At 40.2% G+C, this 16,560-nt stretch overlaps 1 protein-coding gene across 1 annotated transcript in view; it reads left to right on the plus strand.

Annotated features, from left to right (window-relative positions):
* The window catches only part of LOC137500848 (homeobox protein homothorax-like), a 480,185-nt gene that overhangs the window by 17,291 nt on the left and 446,334 nt on the right, over positions 1-16,560 (plus strand). Inside the window, exon 2 of the mRNA XM_068227557.1 lies at positions 4,832-4,976. Coding sequence (XP_068083658.1) covers positions 4,832-4,976 — 145 coding nt within the window. The remainder of the gene's footprint in view (positions 1-4,831; positions 4,977-16,560) is intronic.

Here is a 16,560-nt window from a genome sequence, read left to right on the forward strand (position 1 = left end):
CCTCCTTGTGCTTAGGCGGCTAGGACTATACAATCCACCGCTGGTCCCCAACCCGTTAGAGCAGAGTCCTCACTTGGACTATGTGTAAGTAGGGTAGCATCCTGCTTCATGAATTTACCGAGTTCAAAACATTTCAGGCAAGCCTCGGACCTATGGGAGTAACGAAGTCCCACTCCCATTTGACAGGCGAAGGACACCTTGGAAACAACGTGGCGAACGAAATGGAATTCGATGGGGAGCTATCAAGATTTTTTTGCTATTTTGCTTTACGTCGCACCGACACAGATAGGTATTATGGCGACGATAGGACAGGAAAGGCCTAGAAGTGGGAAGGAAGTGGCCGTGGCCTTAATTAAGGTACAGCCCCAGCATTTGCCTGGTGTGAAAATGGGAAAGCACGGAAAACCATCTTCTGGGCTGCCGATTGTTGGATTCAAATGACGGCCATCTTGGCGTGAAGTCGTTGACTATGTCACTAGGCTGTCACGTCGTCCTGAATCAAATAATACATGCATTGAATATTTAAAAATAATATTGCACTGATTTTAGTATTTTGCAAAATTGGATGCGCGGGAATAAACAGAACGCTCTTTCTTAAGAAATCTTTAAAATGGTTGTTCATTCACTTTTATTTGCATATTACAGAAGAAAATTTCATTTTAAGCGTTATGGTGTTGATACATAAACAATATTTTCAGCTGTCAATATTCTCTTTTCTTCGCAGTGACCAAGTTTATTTGCGTGGTATCTTCTAGAGTACCGGCGTATTATTCTATTTATGGACCTTGTTAGATCAATGATAATCAGTGCCCCACATCGCTTAAAATGTATTTAATTTACAGGACATGCTACTGAATATAACAGAAAGACCGAATTATTCCCAACGTGAAAGTTGGACTTTAATGGATTTCAAATGAAGCTCCAGTTATAACCTGCGGTTCACCTTTACATTACAGAATATCTAGTATCGAAAATACGCAATGTATGAAGAACGCAATTATAGTTGTTGACTCTAGGTCTGGTATTTTTATGCATAAATTTAATTGTCCCGTGATCGGAAATTAGTTGACACAGATGAATACTTCCCTGCTAAAGGATTGTGGGTCTGTTTATTCTTGTTTACATCGGTTGTGAAAATCAACTGTTATCTGACTTTATTCTTCACAAGGCATAAAGATGACGTGGCTTTACCTATTTTTTTAAAGGCCATGGATTAACGGTCATGTCAAATTGCTGACCAAAACATATTCTTACATCATAAATGATACTGTAACCATAACAATAATTATTCAACTTACAGTCCACCATTCTGGAGGATAACGTTTCTTATTCATTAATATTCTCTGCTCATATTATCCGGAAACTATATATAATTCAGGCGTAAAGCGGCTGAAAGGATTTAGCACTGAAGTTATGATGAGAAGGGTTTTTTAATTAATAAAACGACGTGCGTGGTTGGTGTAGCCCCAGCGCTTGATTACTTCTAGGTAGCGCTACGTTATTGATGGTATTAAGATTTGATCCGTTGCTCTATATAAGTATAAGGATGGTAAAGTATTAATATCTATAACAATCTTGAATGAAGGTAGGCACGCGCTTGTCAGTCTAAACTTAAAACTTGGCTTGAGATGTCTAATAAATAACATTTCTTTCATACAGTCTGTTATATATCTCTCACTGTTGATAGGCCTTACTTCACCGCCAGACTGCTTTATAATTAAAAATCACGGCTTCTCCCCTGTAATTATTTCTACCATATGACTTGCTTTATACTTAAAAATGGTTAGTTTACTTTCTTCTTTTTCACAGAGCATCCATTCATCTTGCTGAACATTTCACTAGTCATTTGAGTGAACATCACACCTTAAGTGTTACACATGCTATGCATTTTGGTGGTGTTACTTTTTTACGAGATAGGCGTTGATCAAATAAATTAATTGATAAATTTATTATAGAACTGAGTGTTTATTAAAGAATGAACTCTTTTAATAATAAACGTATTAATTTGATGATGATCGAAGAGGTGATAAAAGAGGAAGTAGGTGTTTCCTAATGAGTGATTAAGGTGTCTTTTTTTAAGCTACGACGAGGGAGTGTGAAAATGTTGTTTTCCAGCCAATCTAGCTGAGGTGTTACGATGAAGCCCCCCTATGTTGTAATCCGGAGTCGGGTGGGGCAGCTAGCTAGCTACCGCACATCAGGGTGGGGGAGATCGGTTTACTGTGCAAATGTTTGTATGAACCGCGTCCCTATCGCCCCTACTTCTCCTTTCTGGTATACTCCAGAGCAAGGCATTGTTTTAACGGAACTTGCCTTTTTCATCCAATTTGACGCGTAGTATTTAAGAACTAATCCTGTCTTGTAGCGATTTCTTAATTTACATTTCTGACATTTATGGCGTGTATCAATTAGGACGATGAATATGTTCAATGGTCTGCAGCCTATATATACCTCATGCATGAGCTAACATTATGGACACCATGATTCTTTTAATGATGGAGTCACTAGAGAAAAATGATATTGAAGGAAGCCCTAACCTTATATAACATGTGACACATTCCACTTTCAGGTTCTTTGATAACAATGTTGGATAATTAAGACAAATTTGTTAGTGATGCCATCTAAGTGATTTATTATTTTTCGATTTATCATCTTCCTTGTTATGTATTTATTTATTTATTTATTTATTTATTTATTTATTGGAACGTCGCTGTTTATAGGGTTTTCACTAGGACAAAGTTACACAACTTACCATCACTGCTTATCAGGTTCAACATCTTCCAGTAAGTCATAAGTTCGTCGGATTAGATTGTATTCAGTTCATTTTAATTCTATATCAACAATAATAACAATAAAAAAGAAAAAGACAAAGTAACCTCCTTACAGGCCATCAAGGCCCTTGGAGGAGTGGAAGGTAAAGGCTGCCACCATTGTTAACCGCGGCACATGAAGGGGTAGGGTGGTTAGCTGTACGCCCGGCCGCCTTTGCCCACAGGAATTAACCTGGTACTCATTTTTGGTGTACGCTGAGTGAACCTCAGGGCCATATGCACCTCCGGAAGTGGAAATCTCGTTTCTTAAATTTTACGACTTCCTGGCGGGGATTCAAACACACGTCCTTCCGGGGCGAACCGAGCACGCATTTACCGCCTCGGCCAGGCAGCCCCTAATAATAACAATAATAATATATTTCTTTTTGGTGTTGCGTTAGCTAAAAGCTGTCTCTGAGTCAGAATTCGTTCCTTGGTATAGTCAAAAGTTACTACTTTGTCAACAACCTTCGATATAGTTTCAGCTTAGCTCGATTTCCTTTGTAAGAAATAGACTACTGGATAAACTTTACTGTTCCCGGATATGAATTCCTGGTGGTAACATCATTATCTCCTATTCGTATGTCGAGGAAAATTTGCACCCCTTCACTCCACATCCCTGAATATCTATCAGCCCAGATGCGTATTATTATTATTATTATTATTATTATTATTATTATTATTATTATTATTATTATCAGAGACAGGAATGCATAAATATTCATAAATGTCTTTAATGTTTTGAGCCACCCATAAAGTATGATTTGCATTCCTGTCGCCTGACAATGTTTTGAAGTAGACTACTGTTATGCTGAATATTTACAGAAGAACCGGTCGGGTGAGTCATTTTACGATAAAATCTCCCTCGCTGTGTTTAATTACTTCCATCTCATGTTACTAATCAAAGACGAAGAAGCTTTTTTACATAATAAGTCAATTTAAGTTTTGGTAGAAAAGAAGTGGAAGTTTCACAAAATATCGATGGTGGTAAATTTCTCTTGACATACATAGTTTACGTCATTAAATGTGCCATAAAATACACAATAAATCTATTCTGAAGTATAATTCTTTGTTTCAAAAATGAGAACTCGCAATCGGAAGTGCTACACTGAGGAAATGTTACTTCCTGTCTCAACAGTAATAGAAGGAATACTACTCTTTCACAGACATAAGATTACTATTGAGTTTACCTTAATTTCTTAAACATTCTTAAACATTCCTTAGTATTCTGGGATAACCATCGACGCTGGAGAATAATTATTTATTTATTTGTTTATTTAAATATTTATTTATTATTTTTTTGCTAGGGGCTTTACGTCGCACCGACACAGATAGGTCTTATGGCGACGATGGGATAGGAAAGGCCTAGGAGTTGGAAGGAAGCGGCCGTGGCCTTAATTAAAGTACAGCCCCAGCATTTGCCTGGTGTGAAAATGCGAAACCACGGAAAACCATCTTCAGGGCTGCCGATAGTGGGATTCGAGCCTACTATCGCCCGGATGCAAGCTCACAGCCGCGCGCCTCTACGCGCACGGCCGACTCGCCCGGTATGTTTATTTATTAACAATACGCGTATATTAACAAAAGTATTAGGCTGCACACTTACATGGTTATTTAACAAAATATTCAGTTAAAACTACAAAAGATCGTAACTGATATTGTACACAAAATACTCGGTTATCCGGCCCTCATTAACCCGGATCTCCGGTTTATCCGGATCGAAAATAATAAAAATATATTTTTACTTGTACAGTATTTCTTTTACATGGTCGATTCTTCTTGAATGTCTTTTCCGCCAAGGATAGTTAAGGACAGAATTTGGAAGTAAGTCGGCCGCTGTCCGTCAAAGGTACCGTCCCGGCATTCGCCTGGAATTGAGAGTGGGAAACCTTGGCACATTTGCACGCATTCCCGGCTGTTCGGACGTAGATGTGAATGACGTAAATGACTGGTTAAAATGACTAATTCAGGCTACGGTATAGTGACAGATGAATAAATCATTGCCTCTTGTTCCTCGACAGGTAAAAACGAGAGTGATGGTGAATTCGAAAGTGAAACCGGCGCTCCATCAGAAGAAACAATGACTCCTGGAGATGCAACAGTGCAGCTGGACAAACTGATGGCCTATTTAGAATCGCAGACTGAAACTACACGGGCAGAACGAATGTTAGTAAAACGTCTTCGTGATCATTCTGCGCGCAGACGCTATACAAATGTAAAACAGAAGAAGCTCACACATTTAGTGCACAAAACAAGAGTCGTAAATGTAAGAAAATTGTTCTTATTTGTACAATTGAAAAAGGTATTATTGTACAACTTATGTTAATATATTATATAACATGTACTGTATTTGTTTTTTAGTTTTTCCGGATTATCCGGATTTTCGATAATCCGAATCAGTTCCGGTCCCACTTAATCCGGACAAACAAGGTTCTTGTGCACTGTATTTACAGTACAGTATTAGTGAAGTGGGTGAGCCTCCGTGGTTCAGACGGCAGCGCGTCGGCCTCTCATCGCTGGATATCGTGGTTCAAATTTCGGTCACTCCATGTGAGATTTGTGCTGGACAAAGAGGAGACGGCACAGGTTTTTCTCCGGGTACTCCGGTTTTCCCTGTCATCTTTTATTCCAGCAACACTCTCCATTCTCATTTCATAGCATCTATCAGTCATTAATAAATCACTTTGGGAGTGGCGATCCCATCGTACTAATAGCCTATATCTGCTTCATTCATTACATCCCTGACCCGGTCAATGACTGGAAAACAGGTTGTAGGTTTTCATTTGCTTTCATTAGTGGGGTGGGACTGAGAGGAATTTCATCAGCTTTCACTTGAAGAACGGCTCCATTGAATGGCACATTAATTGTTCTTTGCTGCTTAAACGATCTAAGTAAAGATTCTTCGCTATCTTTGTGCTCAAATGATTTGGTCTGGTGGATTATTTTATTTTATTTTTAATAAAGAGAGTAGCCTCCATGGCTCAGGCTACAGCGCGCCGGCCTCTCACCCATGGATTCCGTGGTTCAGATCTCGGTCACTCCATGTGAAATTTGTGCTGGATAAAGCGGAGGCGGGACAGGTTTTTCTCCGACTACTCCGGTTTTCCTGCCATATTTCATTCCAGCAACAGTCTCCAATACCATTTCATTTCATCTGTCAGTCATTAATCATTGCACAAAGGAGTGCGACAAGCTCAATTTCTATGCTCGCCGCTAGATGGGGGCTTCATTCATTCCATCCGTGACCCGGTCAGTGACTGGAAAACAGGTTGTAGGTTTTCATTTTCATTAAAAAAAGGACTGTATTTTATATCTGTTCTTCCAAATTGTAGTAATCGTTCAGTGCGATACATCCAATTCCCTCGCGATGTTGCCGTTCGTTTCCCCATTTTCCAATTGCCAATTTATGTGCGACTTTTCTCCAATATTAAACACTTTCCTTTTGCTACAACTTCACAGCTAAGCTTGCCTTGACTATTTAACAGACAGACTGATTTGAAGTCTTCAATAATAAGATGATAAAATACGTTGTATTATACGATCTGTCGTACTAAGCGATTTTTTAAATACAGTGTTTATATAGAATTCGGACCGGTCCGTTAGATTTCGCCGTTATATCCAGTCCGTCGTTAAAAGCGATGTCGCAATAAACGGTTTTAACCTTAATAATAATAATAATAATAATAATAATAATAATAATAATAATAATAATAATAATAATAATATTTCATTCCGGCAACACTCTCCAATACCATTTCATTTCATCTGTCAGTCATTAATCATTGCACCAAGGAGGAAACTAAAGGAATAACCCTTGGAAGACTATGTAAAGACAGAATTCACGTGCAGTGTGTGGCCTTTGCTGATGACATAGTAATCCTTTCCAATAATAGGCATGAAGCAATTCATTCCATTGAAAAACTACATGAAATTGCCATCAAAACGGGACTTCAAATTTCGTATGAGAAAACTCAGTACATGGAAGGAGCCTCACGATACTTAGATGGACAACCTATGATAACTAAATTCGGCAAAATTGTTCAAGTGAACCAATTTAAATATTTGAGAGAAATTATTCAGCCGTCTGGTTTTAACCGCGAAGAAAATAAAGAAAGAATTACCAAATTACAGAAAGCATACAGGATCACTTGGAACAGGTATAATAAAAAAATCAATATCTCGGAATGCAAAACTTAGACACTATAATACAGTGATCAAACCTGAAGCGTTATATGCCTCAGAAACCGTAATCATTGGTGGCGGATTTTTAACCAAAGACATTGAGAAACAAGAAAGGAAAATTTTACGAAACATTTTGGCCCAGTTTGTATAGATGGAATATGGAGAAAAAAAACATTCCAGGAGATATATTGTCATCCTGAAAAAAATCTCACATTTTTCGGAAAAGACGATTGAATTTTTTTGGACACGTTATCAGAATGAACACTAACAGGCTAACTAAATTCTCAACCCGGCCCTTTCGTTAAAAACCAAGAACAGCTGACTTGTGAAATTGAAACAGATCTCCAGGAAATCAACATCTCAGAAGACATTGTACAGGATGGATGTAAATTCAGAACCAAACTCGACACTTACCACTTTGAAGACAAACCCAACACCAGAGCTACTAGAACTAGGACAGAAGAACGAAGGAAGCAGCTCAGCGAGAGGATGAAGAGATTTTGGGAGGAAAAGACGGTCAACACATCAGCTAAGCAAGTTGAACCGTTCTCCTGAGTAGGGCATAACGATGCAAATAATAATAATAATAATAATAATAATAATAATAATAATAATAATAATAATAATAATAATAATAATAATAATAATAATAATAATAATAATATCTGTTGATTACACAATGTGGATGACACATCTGTTCCCGGAAACACCTGTCCTCTCAGTCATTCGAAGAACGTGCCTCTCTTTTGTCCGTGTAATACAGGTACCACTATCTACATGCTGTAACAGCTGATTCTCAAGAGAAGAGCAGTTTTCAGGGGGCAAGGACCGACCTGCTATAGCTCCGTATTATGTAAAGAGGCCTTTAATGGTTGAAGCTACTGGAGGTTATTATAATGATATTATTGAGTGTGCTAGTTGTATAACTCCGCCCTAGTCTATGCATACGGGATTTTTTAAGAAAAAAGTCACGTCACTTAGGTGAGTGAGCTTCCATGTGAGTCTCGTGGGTATGATCACGATTTCAGCAGTCGAGTAAAAGTACAAACTTACTTTGTATTTATTACTAGCTGTATTACCCGGCGTTGCCCGGGTACCTTATTGATTTTACGATTGTTATTTCCTATTCATTATGTGTGAAATGATTTTTTTTGTAGATTTTTGGACGTCTTTATCGCCCCTTCTTACCCCCACCCCCACCCCCATGCCGATGGGGCACAACTTGGTCTTAAACGGCATGCTGAGTGTCACTATTCATCTCAGCGACCACGTAAACTATGGATTTGACACTATTTTCCATGATCATTTTTTTACTTTTCAACCCCTCCCCACTCCTACCCCTAGGGTTGCTAGGGGTGTCTTACCCACACAGTATTATTTTTTTCCAGATACACTAGTGTCCAAAAGTTAAGCATAATCACTAAACGAGGGCCTACCGCCTGATAGGAATGTCGGACGGATTGCTGAAAAACGGAAACTGACTCACACACCATATCACACACAACTTGTCCAAAGAAAAAACAAACAGTGTCAGAAAGGTTTTGATTCCTAAGGTACACCTTTGACAACAACTAACGGAACTTGACAATGTCTTCCACAACAAAATATGCTGTTAATAGGGTGTATGATTACCCCTAACGGCCACACATGCTTCGCAGCGACGTGGCATGGTCTCATTCAGATGGTCCAAGAGCTCTTGTGGCAGTCGATCCCATTCCTCCGAAAGGGCAATGCGAAGGTCTTGGAGGGTCCTGGATGGAGGCTGACGTGATGCAATTCGCCTCCCCAGTGCATCCCAGACATGTTCAGTAGGATTCAGATCCGCAGACCTCGCTGGTCAGTCCATGCGATGAATGTCTTACCCAGCCAGAAATTCATCCACCAGAGCAGCTCGGTGCGGTCGGGCATTATCGTTCATTAAGAGAAAGTCTGAACCAACCGCACCTCTGAAGAGTCGAGCATGTGGTCTCTGTACCTCATCCCTGTATCTCCGAGCGTTAACAATGTTCCTCGAACCACCCATGAAGATGTGCAGGTCCGTACGACCATTCAACATGATGTCGCCTCACACCATGACGCCACCACCACCATACTGATCCCGTTCCACGATGTTCCTGTGGTTGTATCGGCTACCCGGTTCTCTCCAGATTAATGTGCGACGGGAATCGTTCTGAAAACTCAAGCGGGATTCAACTGTGAAGAGCACATGCCTCCATTCATTCATGGTCCAGTTTCGATCTGGACGGCTCCACAGTAAACGGGTCCGTCTCTGTGCTGGAGTGAACGACTGCAAGCTCCGCCGATAATTGTCTTGCAGGTGTACTCCGATTTCTTCGGGCGGTTAAAGACAGATATCGGTCCTGCTGAGGGGTGGTTACCCTTAGTCGACCTGGTACTGGCCTACTACTAACATCTCCTGTGTCTCGAAATCGTCTCCAAAGCTTGGAAATGACATTTTGTGGAACATTCAAGGATACGGCGACTTCAGTCTGTGTCTGGCCTGCTTCCAGGCAGCCGGTGCGGTCGGGCATTATCGTCCATTAAGAGTATTCTACCCTGAATATCGGAGTCCGAATGGCGTCGTTGTGCAGTTATGTCACGTTCATCACGAGGCTACACTCCGCACACTATAACAGGGCAAACACGACTGAGGGAATATGGGGCGCAGGCACTGGCTGTGTTTACCTTGCGGTTACGCCGCTATTCAAAGTAGGGAACATTTCTTTCCTATTCAGAGCGAACACGTAAGCCTGGTAGGTGCATATGTCGTGCGATTTGCGGTCTATTACCAGTTGCCCTGCTTACTCGTAACTTATGCTTAACTTTTGGACACTAGTGTAGTAAGTAATATGTGTACCAAGTTTCACTGAAATCGTTTTTGTGGTTTGGGAGATGTGGAACAAACCCACATATATACATACATACAATGACTTATTTATATATAATTATATTATTATCCTCATTATTATTAATAATAATAATACTATTTTGGGTGTCATAGTTAACTGAGACACACACACCGACACACACACACACACACACACACTGACTTGTTTTCAAGGCACTTGCATGATGAGTCTCAGTTTATGAATATGTAACAGTCGCGTAGAAATGAAAAGCTGTATGTATTTATTTATTTAGGATGTCTTCTTTCGATGGCTACTCTTGGAATTTTTGGGACTTTCTAAGAAATTGCGTTTGTGTGCTTTAAATTCTACGTAAAACCTGTGGTCTGGCGACTATGATTACAATATCGACAGTCGCGTTGAAGTATATAGGCTACTAATTTTTCGTCGATTGGCGAGAACGCTACGAGTTGAAAAGTTAATTTCGAGGTAATGTTATGATCCAAATTTTAAGGGACTCAGTAGGTATGTTGAGAAATCATTAACAGCATTTGAGCCAACTGTATGCAACAACAACATTTCCTATAATAAGTTGAATATCTAAAATATTGTTTATCTGTGCTACTGTAGTAAGCCCACCGTGGGCCAGATTAGTACATAAATAAACAAATAAATTATTATTATTATTATTATTATTATTATTATTATTATTATTATTATTACTGTCGTTATATTAAAATGGAACAATGTCCAACAATTAAGCAGGTATAATTCTCTATTTCAGAATAAGAATATAATTGTTCTACAATTTCTATGTGCAAAACCATTTTTGACCCTGACATTTTATGTTATTTGTATTGCAACAATGCTTTTATATCGTGCAAAAGTATAATCTTTGTGGCTTTACGTCATTCAGGCACTTCCAAACAAGCAACTTGTGCGTTACTAATTTTCATAGTCGTGTGATAAGAGTTTTGATAATCCCGTTTGCTAATATCTGTTGTAAGTCTTCGAATGAGCCGGTCTTTGTTACGTTCATTGATAATAAATTTGTGTTTAGATGAGTGAATTAGACCGTTGCTCTGTGAAATTAATAACAGTGAAAAAGAGAAAAATTTAAGTGCTGTATATATGGCGTAGTTTGTGTGTTCCAGGACCCCTTTATTTGCTCGGTTTAAAAGAGATTACATCGTCTTTATTGTTTCCACAGCGTAAATGGTGTTAATATATAAATGAGATAATTATATGCGAACTTGATGCATCTCTTTTTCAAGCGGTACCTAGCATTCTCTTTGAGAATTACTTTCGGTCTAAATATCATAATAATGTAGTATCATTATAATCAAATATAACTTGATATGATAGAATAAAACTCACCGCTGCGGCACATGTAAGCATTGTACATGATGATAGTGGATGTTCCATTTCACCTTTGATATCTTGGTTCGATTGCTAATAGTGTGCAGTTTGTAGAAAGACCTATAAAATGTGCAATAGTAGTGTTACAATGCTGAATACAAGGAATACAGTTCTTATTATTATTATTATTATTATTATTATTATTATTATTATTATTATTTACGATGGGACCGAGCTCGATAGGTGCAGTCGCTTAAGTACGGCCAGTATCCAGTATTCGGGAGATAGTGGGTTCGAACCCCACTGTCGGCAGCGCTGAAGATGGTTTTCCGTGGTTTCCCATTTTCACACCAGGCAAATGCCGTCCCTTCCCATTCCTAGCCCTTTCCTGCCCCATCGTTGCCATAAGATCTGTCTTTGTCGGTGCGACGTAAAGCAAATAGCAAACAAGCAAAAAACTTACGATTGGACATGCTAAGGACCACGTGTCAATTTGAATTCATCCTTCCTTGTTTCCTCTTCCGTTGTTTCCATTATTACTTCATATTTGCACTGTGCTTTATTCCTCTCCCCTCGGTTCACTTTGGACCGGGTTTCTTTTTGATTCTTCCTTGGAATTCTTCCATTCTTAAAACTTTCTTTTTAAAGATCACTCTTTCTGTAGCTTCCGGTCCTCTTATTTCATTTCATTCTAAATCTTTCTTGACCTCTTGTATCCAGATTGTTGTTGACTTTTTCTTCCAATAGTATTATTATTATTATTATTATTATTATTATTATTATTATTATTATTATTATTATTGAAATATTTTGATGCTCGATTGTGGAATATTCGAAATTTATAAAATCGAATGTTTTTAAATATGAGAATATTCATGGCTCTTTGTCTTTTTCTCCTTTGCAGGCGTCAGATTGCTTGTTATGAACCCTGGGAGTAGATTATTATTTATTTTAATAAACCATGCATTTTGGTTGTTTGTTCAACTGCTTGCTGATTACCCATTTTGTTTCTGAAAGTTTCTCAAGCCTTTGCAAGGAGGTGACTGTCTCCAAATACAGACACATTGCGCTTTTGTGAGTTTCCTATAAGGTTATGATGTGTAGTTGTTTCATTACATTTAGCAAGTCATTTCCGGATCGGGGTCCACATTTGTCATATGAGTTTTTTACTATCTCAGTGAGAGAGAGAGAGAGAGACATATATTTTTAGTTGTATGTGTTTGGCGAAGCGTAGTTATCGACCTGTTTTAGTGTGTCTGTCCAACCATCTCTCTCTTTTGTATTTTTGTGTGTATGTGTGTGTTGTTGTTTGCTTATTTTCTCCCTATTGAACCGCCAACTCACCCCACCCCGTGAGTTTTTCCCGGAAGCGACCCGCCTAGCTAGAACTCCAGTTCTATGACGTAACGCTTGTATTGATTTTCTCTACTTGCCAACTCCAGCAGCCCAGTTCAGTTCTCCTCTGGTTGGGTAATGGCGCTCATCGGACCATTCTCTCTGTCCGTTTATAGGGATGACCTTCAGGGGTACGATATTTTGCGCAAATTCACTCTGTACTACCGGTTTGCAGCCGCTACTGGTTCGAGATTACGCCACTTGGAGGCGTACGTGGAAATCAATTACGATGTTTTCTAAAGATTGCGAATTAGAACTTAAGTCATAAAATGAATGATCTATTGTTTGTGACTTCTTAGCCGGACATTTATTGGTATATAGATAAATAATTGTATTTTCGGAAAACCGTTCTAATTATTGACCATACTCTACCTGTAATAAGTTTGCTTGGCTCGTCAAAATAATGGTCCGCATAGTAGGCTACTGGATGATTGCTACGTAGGCTTTGCGTGCTGATATTTGCAAATCTCGTAAGATTCTAGGGTGATAGGCTATAATGTCAAGAGTGTACTGATATATATTGTAAAGGAAATGATAGCATTTAGGTGTATATTGCATGTTTAGCAAATGACGGTCCAGAAGCGGTGGACTATTCGACGTCTTGCTGAGCTCCATGGCTGGTCTCCACGTCTTGCACTTCCTTTCTTCTAACTATAGTGTGCTTGTCGTTGAGAAAGCTACTGGTACTCCTATAACTAGTATGACTAATCCACTTTCTCAGCTCTTTAACAACTCGTCCACTACCAACATAAACACGGTAACTTTCTTAGATTCCACGGAAATAGGCCACTCGCTTAGAGGCCGCCTCGTCTCCTCTTCATATATGGTGATCTCTCATCGTTATCCCTTGACCTACTACACTAGATCATGTATTGCAGGACTTATCTGCTTGAAGCGAGAACTTTTGGCAGAGGAAGTGAACAAGTATCATTAAAGTACGAGGCCATGGCTTTCAGCGTTCTGATTTTAGCTTCTACTTGTCGTGCCCGTTGAGAAAAGTCGCAAGCCAAAGACTATTTCTTCGAATCTACGGTGCGGTGAATTGGATGACATTCACTTCCTGTTGAAAATGAAAACCTACAACCTGTTTTCCAGTCATTGACCGGGTCAGGGATGTAATGAATGAAATATATATAGGCTGTTATTACAATGGGGTCGCCACTCCCAAGGTGATTTATTAATGAGTGATAAATGCTATGAAATGATAATGGAGAGTGTTGCTGGAATGAAAGATGTCAGGGAAAACCGGAGTACCCGGAGAAAAACCTGTCCCGCCTCCGCTTTGTCCAGCACAAATCTCACATGGAGTCACCGGGATTGGAACCACGGTATCCAGCGGTGAGAAGCCGACGCGCTGCCGTCTGAGCCACGGAGGCTCTCACTTCCTGTTAAGCTGAATTAATATAGTTGGCAACACTGGGTTCTAGCCTTCTGGGCTCAAGGTTATGGTACTGATGCCGGTGAAGTTGGTTTACAATTAAGAGGGCCTAAATGAGATACATTCAAATTAGTAGATTTAATGCTACATTAAGGAACTCCCATTCAGGGATAGTGGTTGGGGGACGTTAAAACATATTGTTATTATTATTATTCTCTAAGTTTTGCCTAATATTCCCGCATACTTTTCTCTCCTCAGTCTGTCTTTTCTAGTCTTTAGTTGCGGTTTTCCTTGGAAACTCCTCTGTGATTGAAGTTTCTTCTTAAGAGAGTTCCACTTCTGAATATCTTCATGCTTGATTTACACTTCCTGCAGGTTTTTCCCAACCTCGGTGAACCAGGCTCCCTTGATTTTCTTATGTAGAAAGTAGGTGAAAATTTGATTGGTGTACATTCGGGTCTAGTGACCATGAAAGGGATCCTTCCTTTTCCAAATAGCGTCAGTGAACTTATCCACGTGCATGTATAGTTCGTGGTTATGTGAACCTCAGGGCCATGTGCACTTCCGGAAGTGGGAATCTCATTTCTTAAAATGTTTCGACCTCCTGACGGGGAAGCGAACCTACCTCCTTCCGGGTGAACAGAGCATGCCTTATCCGACTCGTTGGCTGAACGGTCAGCGTACTGGCCTTCGGTTCAGTGGGTCCCGGGTTCAATTCCCGGCTGGCTAGGGGATTTTAACCTTAATTGGTTAATTCCAATGGCACGGGGGCTGGGTATATGTGCTGTCTTCATCATCATTTCATCCTCATCACGACGCGCAGGTCGCCTACGAGAGTGATATGGAAAGACCTGCACCTGGCGAGCCGAACCCGTTCTGGGATATCCTGGCACTAAAAGCCATACGACCATTTCATTTCATTTCATTTCATTTCATTTCATTTCATTTCATTTCATGCCTTTACCGCCTCGGCCAGACAGCCCCTCTCCGGACGCCAAACGCCATTATTATATTCTCCATCAGACCTTTCGGAATATTGTATTTTCGTCCTTTCTTTCTTTCTTTCTTAATCCATTTACCCTCCACAGTTGATTTTTCCCTCAAACTCAGCGAGGGATCCTACCTCTACCGACTCAAGGGCAGTGTCCCGGAGCGTGAGACTTTGAGTCGGGTGAACAACTGGGAAGGAGGACCAGTACCTCGCCCAGACTGCTCACCTGCTATGCTGAACAGGGACCTCTCGCGGGGATGGGAAGATTGAAAGGGGTGTGCAAGGATGAGGGAAGGATGTGGCCTTAGTCTTAAGTTAGGTAGCGTCCCGGCATTTTCCTGGAGGAGAAGTGGGAAACCACGGAAAACCGCTTCGAATATGGCTGAGGTGGGAATCGAACCCCCTCTACTCAGTTGACCTCCCGGGGCTGAGTGGACCCCGTTCCAGACCTCGTACCACTTTTCAAATTTCGTGGCAGAGACGGGAATCGAACCCGGGCCTCCGAGGGTAGCAGCTAATCACACATTAACCACTGAGGCGTACATTATATTTACTAATTGTTTTTTTTATTTTTATAATACTTTTCTGCATAACTCCCGTTGCTTTTCTGTCCTTTTTAAGTCCCCTCCCCTCCGTCAATTCTCTCTTTCTTCTGCCTTTGTAAATATAAGAATATCCAGTCAGGGGACTTGCCAGCAATATAGAGCTTAATCAGAAGGACTTCCTCACGTTTGATTTTTTCCCTTGAACTTTTGTTTTGTATCTTGGGTGCTTTTTAAAGCCTTCTCCACGACTGGGTCGTTGGTGGCGTTAACTTGCTCGCCTGCAGCTGGCCGCTATGACCTCTGAACTTTGTTTTGACGGATGTCTACCCACTGAGAGAGCTCCAACGCAGGACATTTCGGAGACTCTGATTCTCTCTCTCTCTTTCGCTCTGTGTATGTGTGTGTGTGTGTGTGTGTGTGCGTGCGTGCGTGTGCTTTCGATACGTAGTTATACGTTTTACCTTCTTGCCTTTTAACAATACTGATGCGCGGTTCGGGACAGGTTGCTACAATTTTGCATTGGTTGGTTCGAACTCCACTGTTAGCACCCCTAAAATGGTTTTCTATGGTTTCCCATTTTCATATCAGGCAAATGCCGGGTCTATACCTTAAATTAAAACCACTGTCGCTTTTTCCCAGCCATCCTCGCCATAAGACCTGTCTGAGTCGGTGTGACGTAAAACTAATAGTATAATTTGCAGATTTGAATAAAGATGTTTTTCAACAAAATATCTGCAGTTAATATTTTTCGTCTCATTGCCTTACCATTTTCCCTCAAACTATTCATTATCTCGTTACTTATTTTTGTTTAAAAATTAAGTTCACTGTTTATTAGATTTCACAAGATGATTTTGGGCTTCAGTCGTCATCTCAGAAGGAACTAGGAAAGTTGGAAGACCTAAACCATGATGCAAAGAATGTGTGAGGAAAGATGTCTGGGCGCTGGGAGTTCGAAACTGTAGTGGCTATGAATGGAGTAGAACAGCGAGAACATTTGAAGAATAGTCCTCAAGAGGCTGTCGAGCTAATGAAGATGAAAATTACGTTCGGAAAT

Source organism: Anabrus simplex, chromosome 1 (assembly GCF_040414725.1).
Source record: "Anabrus simplex isolate iqAnaSimp1 chromosome 1, ASM4041472v1, whole genome shotgun sequence".
Lineage (NCBI taxonomy): Eukaryota > Metazoa > Arthropoda > Insecta > Orthoptera > Tettigoniidae > Anabrus > Anabrus simplex.